Source organism: Heptranchias perlo, chromosome 31 (genome assembly GCF_035084215.1).
Source record: "Heptranchias perlo isolate sHepPer1 chromosome 31, sHepPer1.hap1, whole genome shotgun sequence".
Taxonomy (NCBI): domain Eukaryota; kingdom Metazoa; phylum Chordata; class Chondrichthyes; order Hexanchiformes; family Hexanchidae; genus Heptranchias; species Heptranchias perlo.
The window spans coordinates 28,040,167-28,065,524 of NC_090355.1; the positions used below are offsets into that span (position 1 = coordinate 28,040,167).

At 41.6% G+C, this 25,358-nt stretch overlaps 1 protein-coding gene across 13 annotated transcripts in view; it reads right to left on the reverse strand.

Moving 5' to 3' along the window:
* Positions 1-25,358, reverse strand: part of fnbp1b (formin binding protein 1b) — a 269,577-nt gene that overhangs the window by 40,330 nt on the left and 203,889 nt on the right. For 8 of the 13 annotated variants that reach the window (XR_010958142.1, XM_067969826.1, XM_067969829.1 and 5 more), the window contains 4 exons: positions 22,879-22,893; positions 22,713-22,748; positions 16,369-16,478; positions 4,729-4,861 (listed from right to left, as the gene is read on the reverse strand). Coding sequence is in view for 12 of the 13 variants with exons in the window: in XM_067969826.1 (XP_067825927.1) it covers positions 4,729-4,861; positions 16,369-16,478; positions 22,713-22,748; positions 22,879-22,893 (294 nt within the window). In the remaining variant the exon portion in view is untranslated. The remainder of the gene's footprint in view (positions 1-4,728; positions 4,862-16,368; positions 16,479-22,712; positions 22,749-22,878; positions 22,894-25,358) is intronic. The other 5 variants (XM_067969828.1, XM_067969835.1, XM_067969836.1 and 2 more) reach the window with 2 other exon arrangements.

A 25,358-nucleotide genomic window follows, 5' to 3' on the forward strand; every position in this document is an offset into this window, starting at 1 on the left:
GAGACTCCTGCCTGAAACTGTGCACATGTAGACATCAGGTCAGGACAGAATAGAATGTGGCTGTGATGCTCCCCATGTACCAACAATTCGCCAACATTCATTTCTATGCTCATGCAAGAATAATGGCCACTTGGTCTAGGTACTAGAGGAGCGTCAGAGTCCATACAACAGGACCATTCCATGAATCAGGAAGGGAGAAACTGGAAAACAAATAAAATGAATAACAAGTCGGTCATGTCCTAATCAAAAAATAATTCTACAACTTTCCTGTTGTGTTCTGCATAAAGCAGAAGCAAAACTTTAAAACATAAACAAGCACCATATTAATTAAAAGTTTATTGTTGAAGAAGCAATATGGTACTCCAGGGCATTAATGTACAGTGCAGTGGCTGGGCCATGTGGTACAGAACATTAGCTAGAGCCACCATTCTCACGCTAACTCTGCCCAGGAGGAAGATCAAGTGGAGCTATCATTAGAGCTAAAGTCTAAAGTATTAAAACCATAGAATCATACAGCATAGAAGGAGGCCATTCGGCCTATTGTGCCGGCTCTTTGAAAGAGCTATCCAATTAGTCCCACTCCCCTGCTCTTTGCGCATAGCCCTGCAAATTTGTCCTTTTCAAGTATATATCCAATTCCCCTCTGAAAGTTACTCACTGCGTAAAAAAATTCTCTTCATCTCCCCTCTGGTTCTTTTGCCAATTATCTTAAAGCCAATTTCCAGTTACCAGTAGTCTCAGTACCTGAAGTGAATGCTCGACTTTTGTTTCCCCGGCTAAATGGCAAAACTTTCAGTGTCCTGGCCAATATTTATCCCACAACCAACATCACTGAAACAGATTATTCAGTCATGTATCTCAATGCTGTTCGTGGGACCTTGCTGTGCACAAATTGCATTTCCCTACATTACAACAGTAATTACAATTTTTAAAAAAGTACTTCAATGGCTGTGAAGTGTTGTTGGACGTCCTGAGGTTGTGAAACACACTATATAAATGCAAGTTCTTTCTTTCCTTCCTTTTACCAACTTGTTCCGCTTTTAAGCGGTGCAAGTGACATTGTCTTGTGCTGGAAGATATCAGATTTGGGTGGGACAAAAGTAAAAAGCTATCAAAGCCTATTGAATTCTAATCTGAAATGTTTCCCTGTGGAGTTTCTGAAAGCACATTCATCTGGATAATTTGCTTTCTTAATAAGTTTATTGCAGGTTGCATTGTATCATTGTAACCATGAAAGGTGAACACAGAAACAATGATCCTCCCTTTGTTTAGTTTCCATTTTATCTCATTTATATTCTCACTTTCATGTTTTCAGCTAGGCAGGGCAGGCAAATTAGATCTGATCTTCTCAATGACTTTGAAATTAACTCCACACAGTGCAGTTCCTGAAGGTGAGATTTTATATATCAGTTTTTCTTCCTGTGGAGGAAAGATGGCCCTCTGCAGCAAAAATGTATTGAGACTCAGTAAAATTAATTACTTAGTGCAATGACAACCTGCACTTACATAACTCCTTTAATGCAGCAAAAACATCCCAAGGCACTTCACAAAGTGGAGATCAGGCCCAAGCAGAAGTAGAGAGAAGAATTGGGCAGATGATCAAAGGCATGTTTTTAGGGAGGCTTTTGAATGTAGGGAGAGGTGTAGCAAGGTGGAGTGGAGTGGTTTGGGATAAGAATTTTGAGTGCGGGGTTGAGGTAGCTAAAAGCTCTACCACTGATAAAACAAAAAAGGAGTGAAAACCGTACAATGTGGAAGATAGTAGCAGGCTTCAGGAGGACACAGACTGGTGAAATGGGCACACACATGGCAGATGAAATTTAGCGCAGAGAAGTGTGAAGTGATGCATTTTGGTAGAAAGAACAAGGAGAGACAATATAAACTAAATGGTATAATTTTAAAGGGGATGCAGGAACAGAGAGACTTGGGGGTGCGCATACACAAATCTTTGAAGGTGGCAGGACAAGTTGAGAAGGCTTAAAAAAGCACATGGGATCCTGGGCTTTATTAATAGAGGCATAGAGTACAAAAGCAAGGAATTTATGCTGAACCCTTATAAAACGCTGGCTCGGCCTCAGCTGGAGTGATGTGTTCAATTCTAGGCACCACAATTTAGGAAGGATGTCAAGACCTTAGAGAGAGTACAGAAGACATTTACTAGAATGGTACCAGGGATGAGGGACTTCAGTTATGCAGAGAGACTGGAGAAGTTGGGGTTGTTCTCCTCAGAACAGAGAAGGTTAAAGGGAGATTTGATAGAGGTGCTCAAAATCATGAACAGTTTTGATAAGAGTAAATAAGAAGAAACTGTTTCCAGTGGCAGAAGGGTTGGTAACTAGAGGGTGCAGATTTAAGGTATTTTTACACACTGAGTTGTGATGATCTGGAATGCACTGCCTGAAAGGGTGGTGGAAGCAAATTCAATAGTAACTTTCAAAAGGGAATTGGATAAATCACTTGAAGGAAAAAAAATTACAGGGCTATGGGGATAGAATAGGGGAATGGGACTAATTGGATAGCTCTTTTTAAAAGCCAGCACAGGCACAATGGGCCGAATGACCTCCCTCCTGTTCCGTACCTACTGTGATACTATGAATAGACCAGAACTGGAAGAGCGGACGATGCAAGCTGGATGTCGGGATGACAATGGGTGGAGAGGAAAAACAAGTATGAGGATATCTGAAATCACTGCGATGTGGGATGGCGAGCCTGTGGAGATTTACGAAGATAAGAGTGACCAACGATCGAGACTTTTGCAAGATGGGATATGGATGGCGAAGTTCTGCTCAAGTTGAGGTTTATGTAATTGCACACCACTGGGTTCAGCCTGAGTGTGCAGGTAGGGAGATTGGATTGGAACTAAGGTGTGAAACTGCTATTGAGAACTGAACAGATTGGCTTTGGTCTTGCCAGTGTTAAACTGCAGAAAGTCAGACATGGAGGATGGCAAATAATTGTGGAATTGATGATGATGATGGAGAAGTAATATGACTATCATCAGCATATATATCGAAGTTGACCCCATGGATTATGTTGCTGAGATGAGGAATAGGAAGACTAGAACTTGGGGCACACCAGGTGTCTGTGCAGACTTGGGAGGAAAAGCCACTGCAGCAAATGTGCTGGCTATATTCTTACTTTACTGCAAAATCTTTTTTAAAAAAAACTTGAAAACAACATAGTTAAACAAAAAATCCCTAATTTTCACTCCTCTTGAAGACTTTGATTTTTGTTGATTTCACAGGAACTAGCAGCCCTCCATTTCCTCACCTAAGTGGCTGTTCTTCATTTGTGAGCCTAGCCAATGAGTGTCGACAAGCGACTCAACTGTTGGGGACAAGGATTTTAAAATCAATTTGCGGGGATATGGAAAGCCACGGAAGCTTGGCAAGGATGGGAGCGATAGAAGTGCGTTAAATTACAGCTTTTGGGGAGTACTGAGCCGCATCGTGACAAAGTTGGGAATCAGAGTTTCGGTAGAAGTGAGGGATATCTAGTTGACAACCTGATCTTAGTGGAGTATATTAAATATAAAGAATGTCACTGACCTTAAAATAGATTCTAATAGGCAAGCTTCCTTCTAGCTTCAATTACTATAATTATGGTAAGACTTCCTTTTTCGTATCAGATTCATGAATATAACTCTCTCTATATCTTTTTTTCAACATAACTGTTCCACACACCAGCACCATATTATTCAGGGTCAGAACAAAGCAGTTTTTAATTATCTTGAACATGAAACAGTTATTCTTAAATCTTTTAATGTGTGTGTTTTGAATTAGGTTTGTTCTTATTGTAACACTTTGCACTTTTGCCACAGTATGAAAAAATTGATAAGGAGTACTTTAATAATATAACATTGTGGAACATGCAACATCAGAACAACTTGGGATCAAATCCTCGACGAGGCTAGTTTCCTCCCCCACAAAATTACTTATTTGCTCTGGCTCAGATCTGATTATGGGTGAGATTGAAAAGTTTGCGAGGTATTTCAATTCAGTGACCTCTAATGTTGATCACTGCATGGTACCGGCAGAGACCACAGAAATGTCCTTTCAGCCATGATCCAGGGTGTACTGTCAAGGAGGATATGAAGGGGATAATCAAACTAAAAGACATTATATTTTTCCTAATAACTATATTATTCTGTGTCTTCAATTCAAAGTGGATTGCCAAGCATTATACGAGGTCAACAATCTGGTAATGGCCTACAGTCCTCAAAGGATTAAGAACAACATTGCCTGAATCCAATTTAGTATTATAGAAGACACTGCAGCCAAACAGTGATAATCTATATGCAATAAATGCGTAACAATGATTTTCCTTCAAATTAAATCAAATCATCAAATGGTTTAGTGTAGAAGATGCCAGTCAAAGGCATCACATTTTAATTAAGTCTACTTGATCAATTCACCCTAGTTTGTTTGCAGTTTGTACATAAGCTTTCAATAATGCAGGGACACCCAGATCTTTTAAAAAATGTTAGCAGTGTGATTCTACTTAGAAAGACAGCTTCATTAACGAAAGATGGAAAAACAATTTCCAAAACTTTCAGCCATGGACTATTTATCACCGTGTTGGCATGTTGCCTCAGACCAGCAGCTACTTCAGGATTAATGAATCAGTAACGTGAAACAGGCAAGATATGGGTAGCTTTAAGAGATAATGTCAGTTGCATAAGGATCTGGAAAATACAAAATGCAACTTTTACTTCATGTCATATATTACCTCAAATTTCTGACTTTCTTGTCGCAGTTTCTCGATAGTCTGCTCAATTTCTGCCAACCTGGGATCCACACTGTTCGGGTCACCCATTTGAGGATCCTTGATGTATACATCCTTCATCTTTGTTAAAGCATCTCTGAGGTTTAAAAAAAATATAAATTCAGTGTACCAAATGGTGTTGTTCCGGCTGGAGCCCACTGTTAGTTATTTGCGTAACTGTGTTTGACACCAAATGAAAGTAAATGGTATCAGTTTACAAGAAGGCTGTTTGTTTTGTGTGGAAAATGTTAGCCAAATGAACTCTCAATTGTTCCCCTTTTCCTGAAGTGGGAAAAAAATTATGGAATCTACTCTCTACTTCCTTTGAGCACTGAGACAGGGCAATAATGCAGTTGTTTTAATTGTGAGTATAAATTAATTGAATGGCCTGTCAATCAGTAACTGGATTTTTTAAAAACATAAAAACAATGAGACCTGAAACAAAACCTGCAAGTTCAATGAGGTCGCATGCACTGAAAAAAAGTCTGATGGGAAGTTCCTGTCCATTTTTCTCTGAAGAGAATCTTAGGAAATGTAAAGAGAGCACGGTAGCACAGTGATTATGTTACTGGACTAGTAATCCAGAGGCCTGGACTAATAATCCGGACTCATGAGTTCAAATCCCGCCACGGCAGCTGGGGAATTTAAATTTAATTAAATAAAATCTGGAATTAAAAAAACTAGTATCAGCAATGGTGGCCATGAAACTACTGGATTGTCGTAAAAATCCATCTGGTTCACTAACGCCAGAATTTAGGGAAGGAAACCTGCCATCCTTACCCGGTCTGGCCTATATGTGACTCCAGACCCACAGCAATGTGGTTGATTCTTAATTGCCCTCTGAAATGGCCCAGCAAGCCATTCAGTTGTAAAACCTTGCGAAAGAAAGTCATAATAAGACCACGGACACGACAAAGGCAAACCAAGCCCAGTCCTCACGAACATCTGGGGACTTGTGCCAAAATTGGGAGAGCTGTCCCACAGACTAGTCAAGCAACAGCCTGACATAGCCATACTCATAGAATCACACCTTTCAGCCAACGTCCCAGATTCTTCCATCACCATCCCTGGGTATGTCCTGTCCCACCGACAGGACAGACCCACCAGAGGTGGCGGTACAGTGATGTACAGTCAGGAGGGAGTGGCCCTGGGAGTCCTCAACATTGACTCTGGGCCCCATGAAATCTCATGGCATCAGGTCAAACCTCCTGCTGATTACCACCTACCACCCTCCCTCAGCTGATGAATCAGTCCTCCTCCATGTTGAGCACCACTTGGACGAAGCAATAAGGGTAACAACGGCACAGAATGTACCTTGGGTGGGGGACTTCAATATCCATCACCAAGAGTGGCTTGGTAGCACCACTACTGACCGAGCTGGCCGAGTCCTGAAGGACATAGCTGCCAGACTGGGCCTGCGGCAGGTGGTGAGCGAACCAACACGAGGGAAAACTTACTTGACCTTGTCCTCACCAATCTACTTGTCGCAGCATGACAGTATTGGTAGGAGTGACCACCACACAGTCCTCGTGGAGACGACGTCCCGTCTTCGCACTGAGGATACCATCCAACATGTTGTGTGGCACTACCACCGTGCTAAATGGGATAGATTCAGAACAGATCTAGCAGCTCAAAACTGGGCATCCATGAGGCGCTGTGGGCCATCAGCAGCAGCAGAATTGTATTCCAGCACAATCTGTAACCTCATGGCCCGGCATATTCCTCACTCTACCATTACCAACAAGCCAGGGGATCAACCCTGGTTCAATGAGGAGTGTAAAAGAGCATGCCAGGAGCAGCACCAGGCGTACCTAAAAATGAGGTGCCAACCTGGTGAAGCTACAACTCAGGACTACATGCATGCTAAACAGCGGAAGCAACATGCTATAGACAGAGCGAAGCGATTCCACAACCAACGGATCAGATCAGAGCTCTGCAGTCCTGCCACATCCAGTCGTGAATGGTGGTGGACAATTAAACAACTAACAGGAGGAGGGGGCTCTGTGAACATCCCCATCATCAATGATGGCAGAGTACAGCACGTGAGCGCAAAACACAAGGCTGAAGCATTTGCAGCCACCTTCAGCCAGAAGTGCCGAGTGGATGATCCATCTCGGCCTTCTCCCGATATCCCCACCATCACAGAAGACAGTCTTCAGCCAATTCGATTCACTCCACGTGATATCAAGAAACGGCTGAGTGCACTGGATACAGCAAAGGCAAGGGCCCCGACAACATCCCAGCTGTAGTGGTGAAGGCTTGTGCTCCAGAACTAGCCGCGCCTCTAGCCAAACTGTTCCAGTACAGCTACAACACTGGCATCTACCCGACAATTGCCCAGGTATGTCCTGTCCACAAATGCGGAGGCCGAGATGGATCATCCACTCGGCACTTCTGGCTGAAGATGGTTGTAAACACTTCAGCCTTGTCTTTTGCACTCACGTGCTGGGCTCCGCCATCATTGAGGATGGGGATGTTCACAGAGCCTCCTCCTCCTGTTAGTTGTTTAACTGTCCACCACCATTCGCGACTGGATGTGGCAGGACAAATCCAATCCGGCCAATTACTGTCCCATCAGTCTACTCTCAATCATCAGCAAAGTGATGGAAGGTGTTGTCGACAGTGCTATCGAGCGGCACTTACTCACCAATAACCTGCTCACCGATGCTCAGTTTGGGTTCCGCCAGGACCACTCGGCTCCAGACCTCATTACAGCCTTGGTCCAAACATGGATAAAAGAGCTGAATTCCAGAGGTGAGGTGAGAGTGACTGCCTTGACGTCAAGGCAGTATTTGACCGAGTGTGGCACCAAGGAGCCCTTGTAAAATTGAAGTCAATAGGAATCAGGGGGAAAACTCTCCAGTGGCTGGAATCATACCTAGCACAAAGGAAGATAGTGGTTGTTGGAGGCCAATCATCTCAGCCCCCAGGACATTGCTGCAGGAGTTCCTCAGGGCAGTGTCCTAGGCCCAACCATCTTCAGCTGCTTCAGCAATGACCTTCCCTCCATTAGGTCAGAAATGGTGATGTTCGCTGAAGATTGCACAGTGTTCAGTTCCATTCGCAACCCCTCAGATAATGAAGCAGTCCGTGCCCGCATGCAGCAAGACCTGGACAACATCCAGGCTTGGGCTCATAAGTGGCAAGTAACATTTGTGCCAGACAAGTGCCAGGCAATGACCATCTCCAACAAGAGAGAGTCGAACCACCTCCCCATGACATTCAACGGCATTACCATTGCCAAATCCCCCACCATCAACATCCTGGGGGTCACCATTGACCAGAAATTTAACTGGACCAGCCATATAAATACTGTGGCTGCAAGAGCAGGTTCGAGGCTGGGTATTCTGCGCGAGTCACTCACCTCCTGACTCCCCAAAGCCTTTCCACCATCTACAAGGCACAAGTCAGGAGTGTGATGGAATACTCTCCACTTGCTTGGATGAGTGCAGCTCCAACAACACTCAAGAAGCTCGACACCATCCAGGACAAAGCAGCCCGCTTGATTTTTTTTTATTATTCGTTCACGGGATGTGGGTGTCGCTGGCGAGGCCAGCATTTATTGCCCATCCCTAATTGCCCTCGAGAAGGTGGTGGTGAGCTGCCTTCTTGAACCGCTGCAGTCCGTGTGGTGACGGTTCTCCCACAGTGCTGTTAGGAAGGGAGTTCCAGGATTTTGACCCAGTGACAATGAAGGAACGGCAATATATTTCCAAGTCGGGATGGTGTGTGACTTGGAGGGGAACGTGCAGTTGGTGTTGTTCCCATGTGCCTGCTGCTCTTATCCTTCTAGGTGGTAGAGGTCGCGGGTTTGGGAGGTGCTGTCGAAGAAGCCTTGGCGAGTTGCTGCAGTGCATCCTGTGGATGGTACACACTGCAGCCACAGTGCGCCGGTGGTGAAGGGAGTGAATGTTTAGGGTGGTGGATGGGGTGCCAATCAAGCGGGCTGCTTTATCTTGGATGGTGTCGAGCTTCTTGAGTGTTGTTGGAGCTGCACTCATCCAGGCAAGTGGAGAGTATTCCATCACACTCCTGACTTGTGCCTTGTAGATGGTGGAAAGGCTTTGGGGAGTCAGGAGGTGAGTCACTCGTCGCAGAATACCCAGCCTCTGACCTGCTCTCGTAGCCACAGTATTTATATGGCTGGTCCAGTTAAGTTTCTGGTCAATGGTGACCCCCAGGATGTTGATGGTGGGGGATTCGGCGATGGTAATGCCGTTGAATGTCAAGGGGAGGTGGTTAGACTCTCTCTTGTTGGAGATGGTCATTGCCTGGCACTTATCTGGCGCGAATGTTACTTGCCACTTATGAGCCCAAGCTTGGATGTTGTCCAGGTCTTGCTGCATGCGGGCTTGGACTGCTTCATTATTTGAGGGGTTGCGAATGGAACTGAACACTGTGCAGTCATCAGCGAACATCCCCATTTCTGACCTTATGATGGAGGGAAGGTCATTGATGAAGCAGCTGAAGATGGTTGGGCCTAGGACACTGCCCTGAGGAACTCCTGCAGCAATGTCCTGGGGCTGAGATGATTGGCCTCCAACAACCACTACCATCTTCCTTTGTGCTAGGTATGACTCCAGCCACTGGAGAGTTTTCCCCCTGATTCCCATTGACTTCAATTTTACTAGGGCTCCTTGGTGCCACACTCGGTCAAATGCTGCCTTGATGTCAAGGGCAGTCACTCTCACCTCACCTCTGGAATTCAGCTCTTTTGTCCATGTTTGGACCAAGGCTGTAACGAGGTCTGGAGCCGAGTGGTCCTGGCGGAACCCAAACTGAGCATCGGTGAGCAGGTTATTGGTGAGTAAGTGCCGCTTGATAGCACTGTCGACGACACCTTCCATCACTTTGCTGATGATTGAGAGGAGACTGATGGGGCGGTAATTGGCCGGATTGGATTTGTCCTGCTTTTTGTGGACAGGACATACCTGGGCAATTTTCCACATTGTCGGGTGGATGCCAGTGTTGTCGCTGTACTGGAACAGCTTGGCTAGAGGTGCAGCTAGTTCTGGAGCACAAGTCTTCAGCACTGCAGCTGGGATGTTGTCGGGGCCCATAGCCTTTGCTGTATCCAGTGCACTCAGCCGCTTCTTGATATCACGTGGAGTGAATCGAATTGGCTGAAGACTGGCTTCCGTGATGGTGGGGATATCGGGAGGAGGCTGAGATGGATCATCCACTCGGCACTTCTGGCTGAAGATGGTTGCAAACGTTTCAGCCTTGTCTTTTGCACTCACGTGCTGGACTCCGCCATCATTGAGGATGGGGATGTTTGCAGAGCCTCCTCCTCCCGTTAGTTGTTTAATTGTCCACCACCATTCACGACTGGATGTGGCAGGACTGCAGAGCTTTGATCTGATCCGTTGGTTGTGGAATCGCTTAGCTCTGTCTATAGCATGTTGCTTCCGCTATTTAGCATGCATGTAGTCCTGAGTTGTCGCTTCACCAGGTTGGCACCTCATTTTTAGGTACGCCTGGTGCTGCTCCTGGCATGCTCTTTTACACTCCTCATTGAACCAGGGTTGATCCCCTGGCTTGTTGGTAATGGTAGAGTGAGGAATATGCCGGGCCATGAGGTTACAGATTGTGCTGGAATACAATTCTGCTGCTGATGGCCCACAGCGCCTCATGGATGCCCAGTTTTGAGCTGCTAGATCTGTTCTGAATCTATCCCATTTAGCATGGTGGTAGTGCCACACAACACGTTGGATGGTGTCCTCAGTGCGAAAACGGGACTTCATCTCCACGAGGACTGTGCGGTGGTCACTCCTACCAATACTGTCATGGACAGATGCATTTGCGACAGGTAGATTGGTGAGGACGAGGTCAAGTAAGTTTTTCCCTCGTGTTGGTTCGCTCACCACCTGCCGCAGGCCCAGTCTAGCAGCTATGTCCTTCAGGACTCGGCCAGCTCGGTCAGTAGTGGTGCTACCGAGCCACTCTTGATGATGGACATTGAAGTTCCCCACCCAGAGTACATTTTGTGCCCTTGCTACCCCCAGTGCTTCCTCCAAGTGGTGCTCAACATGGAGGAGGACTGATTCATCAGCTGAGGGAGGGGTGTCGGTGGTAATCAGCAGGAGGTTTCCTTGCCCATGTTTGACCTGATGCCATGAGATTTCATGGGGTCCAGAGTCAATGTTGAGGACTCCCAGGGCCACTCCCTCCTGACTGTATATCACTGTACCGCCACCTCTGGTGGGTCTGTCCTGCCGGTGGGACAGGACATACCCAGGGATGGTGATGGAAGAGTCTGGGACGTTGGCTGAAAGATATGAATCTGGAAGTATGGCTATGTCAGGCTGTTGCTTGACTGGTCTGTGGGACAGCTCTACCAATTTTGGCACAAGTCCCCAGATGTTAGTAAGGAGGACCTTGCAGGGTCGACTGGGCTTGGTGTTTTGCTGTTGTCGTGTCCGGTGCCTAGTGGTCCGATGCCGGGTGGTCCGTCCGGTTTTATTCTTATGATGACTTTTCGTAGCAAGGTTTTACAACTGAGTGGCTTGCTAGGCCATTTCAGAGGGCAATTAAGAATCAACCACATTGCTGTGGGTCTGGAGTCACATATAGGCCAGACTGGGTAAGGACGCCAGGTTTCCTTCCCTAAAGGACATTAGTGAACCAGAGGGGTTTTTACGACAATCCGGTAGTTTCATAGCCATCATTACTGATACTAGTATTTTTAATTCCAGATTTTTATTTAATTAATTGAATTTAATTAATTAATTGAATTTAAATTCGCCAACTGCCATGGCGGGATTTGAACTCATGACTCTGGATTTTAGTCCAGGCCTCTGGATTACTGGTCCAGTAACATAACCACTATGCTACCGTACCCATGTTGATTAGCACCCCATCCACCACTCGAAACATTCGCTCCCTTCACCACCGGCGCACTTTGGCTGCAGTGTGTACCATCTACAGGATGCACTGCAGCAACTCGCCAAGACTTCTTCGACAGCACCTCCCAAACCTGCAACCTCTACCTCCTGGAAGGACAAGGGCAGCAGGCACATGGGAACACCATCACCTGCATGTTCCCCTCCAAGTCACACACCATCCCGACTTGGAAATATATCACCGTTCTTTCATCGTCGCTGGGTCAAAATCCTGGAACTCCCTTCCTAACAGCACTGTGGGAGAACCTTCACCACACGGACTGCAGCGGTTCAAGGCGGCGGCTCACCACCACCTTCTCAAGGGCAATTAGGGATGGGCAATAAATGCTGGCCTCACCAGCGACCCCCACATCCCATTAACGAATAAAAAAAAGACTCGAGTGTGATAGGGATTCCAATCAGGATTTGACCATTGTCGGTTGCTGCCTTCAAAACATTGCATCAGTGTAGCTGTGTCACATGCTGTGAAACCGTCACAAAGATTGGACAGCCAGATGCTTTCAGCTAAATAAAATGCTTCCTAAATATATTGGGCCGGAAATTGCTTTAAAAAGAACGGTGAGCTCAACAGCGCTCACCGTTGTTAGTGGCCCAATGAAAAAGCAAGTTCCAGCATTCGCACATGTGCAGACAAACGCGGAAATTCAGAACTTGCTCTTCCTGGTTCGCCAGCGATCTGTCAGCTTCGCCTTAAAAGGATATTGCTGCTTGCATTCAACAGAATCAACGGACCAGCGTGACTTGCTCTTCTGCCCAGCTGGAAACTAAGATTGCCACAAAACAGGTTCACAGAATCATAGAAAATTACGGCACAGAAGGAGGCCATTCGGCCCATCGTGTCTGTGCCAGCCAAAAAAGAGCTCTCCAGCTTACTTTCCAGCTGTTGATCCATAGCCTTGTAGGTTACGGCACTTCACGTGCATTTCCAAGTACTTTTTAAATGTACCATCCTTTCAGGCAGTGAGTTCCAGACCCCCACCACCCTCTGGGTGAAAATATTTCTCCTCAACTCCCCTCTAATCCTTCTACCAATTACTTTAAATCTGTGCCCCCTGATTATTAGGAACATAGGAACAGGAGTAGGTCATTCAGCCCCTCGTGCCTGCTCCGCCATTTGATAAGATCATGGCTGATCTGTGATCTAACTCCATATACCTGCCTTTGGCCCATATTCCTTAATACCTTTGGTTGTCAAAAAGCTATCTATCTCAGATTTAAATTTAGCAATTGAGCTAGTATCAATTGCCATTTGCAGAAGAGAGTTCCAAACTTCTACAACCCTTTGTGTGTAGAAATGTTTTCTAATCTCTCTCCTGAAAGGTCTGGCTCTAATTTTTAGACTGTGCCCCCGACTCCTAAAATCCCCAACCAGTGGAAATAGTTTCTCTCTATCCACCCTATCTGTTCCCCTTAATATCTTATAAACGTCGATCAGATCACCCCTTAACCTTCGAAACTCTAGAGAATACAACCCCAATTTGTGAAATCTCTCCACGTAACTTAACCCTTGAAGTCCGGGTATCATTCTAGTAAACCTACGCTGCACTCCCTCCAAGGCCAATATGTCCTTCCGAAGGTGCGGTGCCCAGAACTGCTCACAGTACTCCAGGTGTGGTCGAACCAGGGTTTTGTATAGCTGCAGCATAACTTCTGCCCCCTTGTACTCTAGTCCTCTAGATATAAAGGCCAGCATTCCATTAGCCTTCTCGATTATTTTCTTAAATATCTTAAATATACCAGGTCTAAACTAAGTTTTAACAGTGCGCTAAGTCTTAATGACTGCCCAACAACTAAAAATTAACTTTTAAAAGTGTGGTGTCTCATTACTCCTTATTTTAATTGTATTTTGTCATTAAAAATTTTTCTTAAAAATTAAAAAATTAATTTTTAAAAAACTTTTTCTTTGTCTCCTTTATTTAATTTGATTATTTCTTACCCTCTCCTTTTTTGCTGTCTATAACTGTTCTTACAAATGTTTTATTCTTGTATCTTTCACTTCCTGGTTTTTACATAGCAGCTTGTACTTCATGACCATATTTTTACGATGTCCTACTGGAGTGAATGACTATATAACATAAACTAGATATTACATAGAATTTTACAGCACAGAAACACACCATTCTGCCCAACAGGTCTATGCAGGTGTATATGCTCCACACGAACCTCCTCTCACCGTACTTCATCCTATCAACATATCCCTCTATTCCTTTCTCCCTCATGTACTTATTTAGCTTTCCCTTAAATTGCATGTATTTATTTTGATTCCCTCACTTTCCCTTTAGAGACTCCCATGCCATGAATCCATCCTGGACTAAGAAGACTAACAGGTCACAGAATCTCCACCAATCTTAGGAACACAGGAATAGGAGTAGGCCATTTCAGTCCCTCAAGTCTGTTCTGCCATTCTATTAGATCTTGGTTGATCTATACCTCAGCTCCATTTACCCACCTTTTCTCCATATCCGTTGATACCCTTACCTAACAAAAATCTATTAATCTCAATCTTGAAAATTTCAATTGATTCAGCATCCACAGACTTTTGGAAGAGTGTTCCAGATTTCTATTACCTGTTGTGTGAAAAAATGCATCCTGATTTCAACTCCTAATTGGCCTAGTTCTAATTTAAAGATTATGCTCCTTTATCCTGGATTCTCCCACTTGAGAAAATAGCTTTGCTGTATCTACCCTATCGAATCCCTTTATCATTTTAAACACCTCAATTAGATCATCCTTCAACCTTCTAAACTCAAATGAATATAAACCAAGATTGTGCAACCTGCTTTCATGATTTAACCCTTTAAGCCCCGGTACCATTTTGGCAAATCTACGTTGTACCCTCTCCAAGGCCAAGATATCTTTCCTGAGGTGCGGTGCCCAAAAGTGAATGCAATACTCCAGATGGGGTCTGAACAAGGTTCTGTACAACTGAAGCATCAGCTCTTCACTTTTGTATTCCAACCCCCTCGAGATAAAGGCCAACATTCTATTCGCCTTTTTGATTGCTTTTTACACCTGTGCACTGTGTCTCCCCATTTGTCTTTCTCGGATGACCTCATACATCCCTACATTGAGCTCCATCTGCCCATTCACTTTGTCTATGTCCCTTTGTAACTTACCGCTTCCATTTACACAACTTACTATGCCCCCTAACATAGTGTCATCTGCAAACTTGGGTACACAACTCGCTATTCCTTCATCCAAGTCATTAATATAAACAATGAAAACCTGAGATCCCAGTACAGTTCCGTGGGGAACACCATTTGTCACATCCTGCCAATGAGTGAACATTCCCTTTATCCCTACTACCTGCCTCCTGCTTCCCAACCAATTACCAATACATGTCACAAGGTTACCTCCAATTACGTGCATTTTCATTTTTGACAATCTCATGTGCACAACGTCATCAAACGCCTTCTGAAAGTCTATACAGACAACATCCACTGACCCTCCTCTATCCACTATGCCAGTGACTTCCTCAAAATTAAATTAGTCAGATTACCTGTCACAAATCAATGCTGACTCTCTGAAACTACCACTAGGAGGAATGCAACAGCACCACTGCCGAATACTTTGTTGAGACAGAAGCTCAGACAATAATCTGAATGGAATTGGGGGTGGGACAAAAATTTCTTGTTTGCTGGCTGTAACGACGATATATGAAATGAGTTTGGGCAATCTCAAAACAATTCAGCAACAAGTGGTTGCCCAATTAGATGCAACAAGGATGGTTGATATAGGAAATGGAAATGTCATAATGGTGCAGTAGAGGTGGATTAACTGTGGTTGAAATTAAGGCACAACATTGGAGTTTACTACACAGTCAAAATTGAAAGTGTTCAATTTTTCAACAGCACTAACATCTCTTGCCCTCTTAAGCAGCAACATTAAAAAAAATAAACTCATTGAAAAAAAACTTGAGTGGTCCAAAGGATTCCTTTGGACATCTTATAGTTTTCCAAGGTGACCCAACATCCCCAGGCAGAGATCTCTAATCAATTGTCTTTCTTGGTGGTTTCTTCAAAGGAAGGTTCTTCATACACAGACACCACCATGTACCTTCATCGCTTCTGGTTCCTTTAAATATTTATTTTATTTTATTAATTCTGACTTGATGGCTTCCTTTGAACTGACAATACCATAACAAGCAGGATTAATTTGGAGGGTGGGAGAGATTCTACTACATATAGGTGGAACATGTCATTAAATGTATCTTATTTAACTACCCCCCCTTTCTCCTAGTGGTTGCGAGAATGCACAGTGGTATCTCACAGGCATAGTGTGGATTAAAAAAAACCCATCAACTGTGTCAAAACCCCATGTATCAAGGCCCTTCTTCATTGAATCACCAAATATTTAGTGATTTCCTCTTTATTTTTCTATCTAAGTATATATACTGGTCTTTAACAATTCACTGGTGAAATTAGCTAATAGGTTTCCAGGGCTTAAGATGAAGAGAGATCAAGAGTAAAATAACTGATTCAATGAAAAATTTCCAACTACAAGTAACTAAAGATGCTAAATGCTCACTACAGAATTTTGACAGATAATTATTGCTTATTAAAAATGACATTTATGAATTTGTTGTGGTACCACATAATACTGCTGCTTAAAATGTTCTCCAAAGTACTGTCATTAATTCACTGTGGTCAATACAATCAAATGCAGAAAACTATTTCCCTGTTGGTGGTAAGCAGCCTCTTACCTTTGATAAGACTCTTTCTGGATTTCTTTCTTAATCTCATCAATTTTTTGCTGAAGTTTCTTTCTCCGTTGCTCTGGCGGCAGATGACTGAAGTCTTCCGGTCCCGAGCCCTGTCCAAACCATAATCACACAGGTCAGTACCTCAAGTGGATTTATACTTTTGGTCACACTTCTTGTGTCTGGGTGCCAAATTTAAGCAAAGAGCCAGTCATTTTAAGAAAAAACCCTTTCCAGTCCCAGAGTTTTGCTACCTCAAAGCTAAAATAATTTAACCTGGTAGCCATTAGTCTGCTTTAATAACCTGTTACTTAACCCCAGATAGATAGTCATTAAGAATATTTTAGATTTGACTTGGAGTTGGTGTCCTGTTTCCTACACTTTTTAATGCTTATTAGTAAAGGTTGAAAAAATAGTTCCTACAATAATCCTGTGTGTGTGTGTGTGTGTGTGTGTGTGTGTATACACACACACACATGCGCAATAACCCAAAATGGCCCTTAAATGACTGATACTTCACAAAGTACATACATCAGTTGCCACGCTGTGAGTGAAGCCAGTGGACAATACATAAATAATTGGGTTGAAATTCCATGGGAGCTTTGGCTGTTTCCCATTCTGGCAGAAACCCTTGGAAAACACTGGAGATCCGGCTGCGGTTCCTGATGGGGCACATGCTGTAAATTATCCAAGTTTTCAACACTGGACAATATACATCATTAAAAAGGCTGTACCATAGAAATGAAAGTGCCTATACCCACTGAAAAGAACTTGTCTCCACAGTTGGGGGAAGCCAAAGAATCCAAAGCAGGTGGCTTTTGGATTAACATAAGCAGAAATCTCAGTGTCATTTCCTTACTCCCTAATCTTAAGGAAGGTGCATTTTCAAAATCCCTTCTCATACCCTATAGATACTTTTTCACTGCGTAGACAGGAAAGGATTAAATTAAAAAGTAATGCTGACAAATGACATTGTTTTTATGTTTTTAGTACAGATTGAGTGACAATAATTCCAAAAACAGCACTGGCTAATTGATTAGTCTTTAGTTGCTCACACAAAAATAACCTTAAGTTGATTTTAGGCACTCTAAGCCATTAACAGGGAAAATTAATCTGCATGTTTCCATTAATGATGCATGCACTTCTGCAAAATTAAATTTAGCCATTTAAAATTTTTCAGCGATACACATCCTTTGAATTATTATGTAACTGTCAGTTCTGTTTTTCCTTGCACCACACAAATATGTTCTTTCACATTGCAAGAAATAATATTCTACAAAACAATGCGGAGTCAGTTGACAAGAATATATGAATGATCTGAGTAACAGAATATTTGAACTGATGTTTTCTAATCTTGCTCTCATGTCTCCCCTGTGTAGTGGTTTAGCCTCTATGCATCCTTCGCAGGCTGTAGAGTGCAGTGATAAGAGGATATCAGGGATTTCACATCTTTTGCTGTTGATACCATTCCACTCAATGACCATAAGGAGGCACACCCTCAGCAAGCAATTCAGAGGAGAATACAGACTTTTCAGAATTCTGGCTCCATCATTTGTCAGCTTTTAATGCACCTGTGCCCCTATTCCAAGGAATTAAAAGCCATGGGGCAGTTCAGAGGTCGCTTGCTCCTGGGTCAGGTGTCTAAAGTTGGGTTTGACTAAAAATACACAAGAGAGAAATGCAAAGGAGGAAAAAAAAGTCAGCTGCACAAAAATACTCTGCGAACAAGACAGTACTTTCAGAAAAATGCCCATTGTGCTGGTGTGGAGACTTCTAATAATGCTGCCATTTTCAAACAATGACATTATACCTGCCTGCAGTTTTGTTTCCAAATTCACTTTACGGTTAGCGTCTCCTATATAATGTTTATGGATACTTATCTTATATAAAGTTGAATTCCAACAGGAGTTTGGACACAGCTGACTGAATTTAATAGAGAGCGATAAAGTTTTATAATCCTTTATTGCTCCAGTTAAATTGTAGGATGCTTAACTTTCATGTGTACTGCTGGATACGTAATTAGCTTCAAAGGGCGCTAATGAAGGTGTAAGGAGTTAATTAGTAGACCAATAGGAGCAAGTAAAACCATGACTGGAATCCTGGTCAATGAGCCCAAGGTGGTCTTGGTGGCCAGCCTTAGTGTATCTGGCAAGTTCGATTTGGGGTTCTGCCAGGAGTTGGCTGCATTAACACTCCACTAAACCCAATATAAAACTGTGTAGATGAAAGTCCATTTGCACCACATATAAATTCTCACACAGAAAAGTTATTACTGGTTAGGACACTGGCACATTGTATTCACATTTGTACTGTGTATATCAGTGCATACAGTGCTTTTTCTTTTACAAAAGGTTTTATTCAAATGAATCCTAAAGTCAAAACATAGTCAATGCAAATTGTCCAATTTTAATTTGGATTAATTCTAAATTGAAATATCCACCCACAATGAACTGCATTCTTTTATCCAAAACATTTTTTGGTTTGCATTTCAGTTGCATGAATAGGAGCAGCTATAGAAATAGGACAATAGACACTTCAGTAATGCTGAAGCTACTGCTAACAATCATTAGAAAGGTGTGGTTGGGAATGCTGCAGTAGCTTCCCAGACATTGCCTAAGACTGCAGTTTCTTGTGTGAAGAGGTGCATATAACAAGCAAGTGAGCAAACTCATAACAATTTCCCCATCATCTTTAAGTGACCTTTATTATCCATAAGAAGCTAATTCACCGTAGCAGGCTGCAGGCCGCTGAAACTCACAACAAATTGAATCAGTTTCACATTCTTGTGTGGTGTCTAAATTCTGGCATATACAAATTTTTGGTTACCCAATGAGCAGCTTTCGACTGGAGGTAGCTGTGGATGCCTGGAGGCAGCAACCTTTCAATTCAGTAGGTTGAGTATATTGAGCCAATTCAATTCTGTAATATCTCAAATATGTGCTGCACTGTACAAATTCTAAATACTGCAATTTACATTCCCACTTTAATACACAACATAGTCCATCATAGTAGAACATCGTGGTTAATGCAATTTATAATGTGAAGATTAGTGAAAAATCAGTGCAATTCTTTAGTGATTATTCAGCATGGATTTGGAGAAGTTATTTTGAATCCTTAACATCACTAAAATGTTATCCATTATTCAATTTCTAAATAAGTAAATTAACTTAATTGAAAGAAAAATTTCTATGGGTGAAGCTTAAACAGGACTCTTAAAATATTTGATTTTATCTGTGTAACAAATCCCTTTTCACCAGAGAAAATAAGCATTGCACTAATGTAAAAAAAATCAATACATATGTCACAAGGCACAATTTCCAAAGTGCTATCTATCTAGAAATAGCCATGTTAATATAAAATTCCAAAGATTAACCTTAAACCTCAGGGGAGAACAGTTAAACAGTCTCCTTCACACTTGGACTGCAACACACAGAATGTCTGTTTTACCAAATTCTTCATCTTTATGAAGTTATTGCAGTGTGTTCCACCCTGATTCTCAAACTCTACAGGCTATTCTGTGACCCATTCATATGGGTGACTGATGTTAATTGTATCCATGTGATTTATATCAATTAGTGTTAATTGTATTCAGGTGGTACATATCAATTGGGAACTCTCGTATCCATTTATAAGAGAGCTGATCGAGGGTGTGTTGTGGGTAATGTGGATCTGTGAATAAAGGCTTGGAAGCAACTGAAGATCAGGCTCTAGTATTCTATCCTTCACAGCCTGACTATCCAGTTCATAACAGCTAGTATCAATGCACGCACTGAGGCAAGATCTTTCACAACTTCCATATCTTGGTCAGGTTATTAGAGACAGATGTTAAGTGGAGGCCAGGCACTTCCCCACAGCCAGGGCAGAAACTCAAAAAGATAAATCACCTCTGGCCATTAGTACATAAGCCCAAAAACAGGTTATAGAAAGCATACTTCTCGGCCCAATTGCTACATGGGAGGGAGGGAGGGAGGGTGTGGGGGGAAAGAGAGCGGGCAGGAATAACATAAAAAGTTGTTGTATTCAGATAAACACAATGGTCCTACGGTATCTTGTAAAGCAGGTGTTTGAAATCCACTGCTTTCTGAGTCAATCAGTGTAGTAATGTAAGAGGGAAGCTCCTTTGTAGTGATTTTAATGTTATTCCAGAGTCTCAGTATTTGCATATATGTCTCTTAATTTAATGCCAATGGTTTAGCTTCACAGTAAATGCCAAAAGGTATGCTATTATTTACTAATACGCTGTCGGAAATGTCCTTTAGTTCTGTCCTATTCTCGAATTCTCCGCTGAAATTTGTCTTTAGCAATTAATGGAAAGTCAGCTTTACTGCAATTTATGTGAAAGTGCTACACATTTTTAAAGCTGCAAACTCTCTCAGTACTCATAGGATGGAGTAGAGGGAGGTGTTTAACATTTCCTCCCAAAAGCTGGAACACTGGATGAATATAAAACCATGATAAAGACCAATATAACACATTAAGAGCCTGAAACATATTTTTCTTTAGGTTGAGCATTTCGTTCCATGGTGAATTATAGCATTCCTTTGCTCCACTTAACACCATGGGAGATTTTAGAGCCCTGTTATATGTGAAAGTCTCAAAGCTGCAGCATCCCTTCTAACTTCCTTAAGAGGTTCACCTTGGGCTTTGGTCTTACCCCAAAGAAATGCTTCCATTCAAATAGCTGTCATTTTATCAAAGGAAAAATTATTTACCTAATGGAAAGAAATGTTCGAAGAAAGATTTTCAAAATACAGACAAGCTAGTCCTAGATGAAGGAATACTGAACAAGGTCAATTTGGAATATATGTGTTTTTTGAATTTGAGAAGTGACCAATTCTGCAGTAGTTTCTTTTTTGGATAGCCTGATCTTAGCTTTAGGGAATGAATTCCCAGATTTCTAAAAAAACTGTTGTTTTGAGTGTATTATACAAAAAAAATGTAATGTACTGAAGAGTGTTTGGTAGGAATATCAGAATAATATAATCCATATTTGTTGGAAAATTCTCCAAACTAGCAACAGCATATTCTGTTTTAACTACATTTCGAAAGTGAAAAGGTAAATTAATTTTGGAGGTTCAATGCCAGTGCAGTGAGTAATGCTGTTATTATTTTCATCCACTGTGGTTTTTCAGTAATTCAGACAATAATCCTCAAAACAAATACAGCCATTTATTTTACAGCATGCTTTTAAAATTCTGACAGCTATTGGGATAATACAAGAACATGGTTGAGATTCAACCCATAACATCAGATTGAATTCATGGAATCATTTTTTGCTAGAATATAGAATGTGTGCAATTTCCTTTTAACTCTGTGACCTAGGTTGAAATCCAGTGCAGTCTCCTCAGATATAAGGTTGCTCTTTATGAAATATGACTTTAGCGATCTCATCAGTTCTTTGCGGGTGAATCCATAGCACAAAATTGCCCAGAATTGAATAATTCATATTAAAGGATAGGTATTTTCCTTGGTGTATAAAATCAAAGGGAAAAAATACTAACCTAGATTCATAAGGATGGTTTTTAAAGAATTTTTCTTCAACTTTACACGAACAGGAAAATATAAGTGGCAGTATTATTCAGTGAGATTGTAATAATATTTAGAGTATGAAATAGAAATGTCATCTTAGGTAGTATGGGGTGCCCTTCTAAGGGTGGGAGTCAAAACACTTTATTAGAGGAAGCAGAGATAGAGGAAAGTTTGGCCTATCTGACCTGGAAGTATTTGATGTTGATGCTGAATGCAAAAGCTGGAACAGTTCCACTCTCCAGCACTGACGTTCTTCAACTTAAGAATAGTGCAAAATATCTCCAAAATAAATACATTTACGGAGTGGCCTTAGGAATGTTGAATACATTCATGGCATGGAGGGCTTCTCAAAGGTCCATCAATGACAAGGCAAAGGATTTGTGAGATATAGGCCTGGCAACATACCACAGCATCAGCACACATTGTGAGTTACTGCTCTGTCTTCATGGAAACAAATAGATCTTTTTAAGTCAGAAGCATGCTGGTTTTGCAATACTTGCATGCACTGTGACCTTGGAAATAGAAAATATTCTGTGATGATCCAATTTCAATATAACCCATGTGTGATTATTTGTAGGTTATGTGCTTGGGCCAATAATCCACAGCAACCTACATGTGGACAACTAAAAAAAACAGAACATAGGCAAAATTATTCTGATACTCTTGAAATTACCACACGAAATGCATACAAATTACTTAGTTTATTAGCGACATAAATCAGGTGTATGAAGACCAATAGAAAAAGATGCTGCACTTTTAATTGTGCAATTGTGTTAATTGATTAAAGTCTTGATTAAAACAAAGATATCAGTGATCACCTCAATTAGATTCCGGACCTGTGTATTCAAAGTTTTCTGACAAAACAAAACAAACATGGACAAAAGACAACAAAAAAATTGTTCACAATTAATTTCACAAGTGGTTAACAAGGTTGGTAAATCATATTAGAACTGGAACAGACACACGAAATGCCACATTGCTTACCAGTTTGAGAGAAAGCTTCACGCGAAATTGGAGAGGAAAGGAGGAAGAGAAAAAAAACAAGTGACAAGTCAATAGAAAACGATTACTCAATTGTAAACTCTTAATGATAAGAATTATCTGGACTGAATGAACATGGTGAGGTTACACAGTGAACCTGGTTCATAAGGAAGCCATCTTAAAATGTATCACGTGAGGATGTGAAAACTACAGCATTTCTGTACAGTAAAAAAAAATGCTGTACAAAAAAATCAGTGTAAGGCTTTAACAGTGTAATATAGGAACATGGGAAAGCATGGAACAAGTCCAGTTAGTCTATCAAGTCCATTCCTACTACAAACCATGTACAATCCACTCTACTGTGGACTCTGCCCAACCCATTTTACCTTCAGAGGCATGATTCTGCAAAGTTTCTACCTGTACCCCCAAAAGATAAACCAAACAAGATTCTAAGATATAAATTTAACTTACATCCTTGCATTCAGTGGCACCTTTTCATAGTCTCAGTGGCTCAGGAACCTGCAAATCAAATATCATCTCTCTATGTACTATGATGTGGAGATGCCGGTGATGGACTGGGGTTGACAATTGTAAACAATTTTACAACACCAAGTTATAGTCCAACGTTGGACTATAACTTGGTGTTGTAAAATTGTTTACAACTCTCTATGTACTTGCATCCCTAAATCCCATTCCCAAGCAGATATTCTCTCAGGTCTTTCTGAAAAGGTGCTAATCAACGTCTTCAAGTTTAGCTACTACCACACAAATATGTGGCAAAATTAGAAGTGACACTACAGCACTCCAGGTACAATTGCAAATTTATACTGGTGAAGGTTTATTAGTGAAATGTAAACTGGTATCTCAGCGCTCATATTCTCTATATCACAACCACTATTCTGGTGTTACAGTAGATTCTTTTCATATCATTAAGCAATTCAACTGCTGTCAATATTTAATATACCCAACAGAATACCTAATGGGAAGTATGCAACAGCTATTTATAGATCACTAATTAGGATCGCCTACATATTTGCTCTTTTGATGCTTGTGAGTTACGGAGTGATCCCTGCCAGCGAAATATAAAAATTGTATTCTTTCCTGTTACTTATCCTCTATTCCGACACTGTGCTGCAAGGCAATACACCATTGTGTAAATTCCAGAGAGCTCCTTCTTCTGATTTTTGATTATTTCCATATTTCATTTTGAAGTCCATCATCAAGACGTACGTAGTCTTTTATAAGAAATGAAGTCTCGACTTGTAATGTACTACTAGTGTCCTGACCCATGGCAAAATATCAGATACGTGATGATTGATTAGGAGACTACAGACTATTTTACTGCTTTCCATGACAATATGGTCATGGGTACAAGTTTATACTTGCAAGTACAAATTATTGGAATGTGGACATTGTTGCACTGGTGCCACATCACATTCTTTCTAGTATACAATATCCATAACTTATGAGCACCACAGGCACACGTGAGATAGGAAGGCCTTTCTCACCAATGAAAAAATGTTCAAAAAGGTAGAACATTTTAATTAATGTTCTAACCACTGCTGCAATGCAAGTGTATGGATGTTCCCAATATTACTTTTGTAATCAGACTGCAAAGACTACCACTCTAACTAAACAAGTCAAACAATGGAGCACCTTGCTTCCATGTGGTGCTCCATTCACCAGCTTGGCTAAAAGCTAAAGACATTTAATAAACAGGACCAAGCAAAGCTGAGTGATGGGCAGCCCTGGGAGTAAAAGCTTACTTCAGCTTTCATTTTTATAGTCAAGTGCTTAACTTCTGGAGCTACAAACTTGCTGTCAGTACCACTGTTTGTACTTTTACTGCACTGGATTATCAGTTTGCTGGGCATTGACACTTTCAGTAACGTACATAGTATCTGATATAAAAAATAAATAATGCAGCAATAATCAAAGAGGAATTTAAGTCATTTTTCAATCTGCTTCACAAACACCAGTGTTTTAATAATATAGACACTTAGATTTAAGGAACAAGAAGAGCTGGATGGGCTGAATGACATTTACTTGTTTCCCATGTCTCATGTCCCCATGACATTCAAAGTTTTATACTAAAGAGTCAATAATTAAAGCCAACATATTTTAATTACATAGAATAATGAATATTTGTTTGGGTGTCATGAACATTATTGCCAAAAACACATTATTTACATTCCATAACAGAACAGAATGGCCACCTTATGAACCTTAGCCCAGAACAATGAAGGTGCAACATAAGCTTTTCTAACAGACACAAACTGCTTTGCACAACACAAACATGAAAGCTTCACATTTAATGCACTCTGTATCTCAGACCCTGTGGAAAAATTATATGGCCTTTTAAATCAAACTTCAGCTAAACTAAATTCTAGTACTGATTTAAAAGAATTCTGTTAAAGTGCTTTAAAAAGCTCCAAATAAAAAAGTATACTTATTTCTTTTGGGGTGGAAACATTTCATTATAA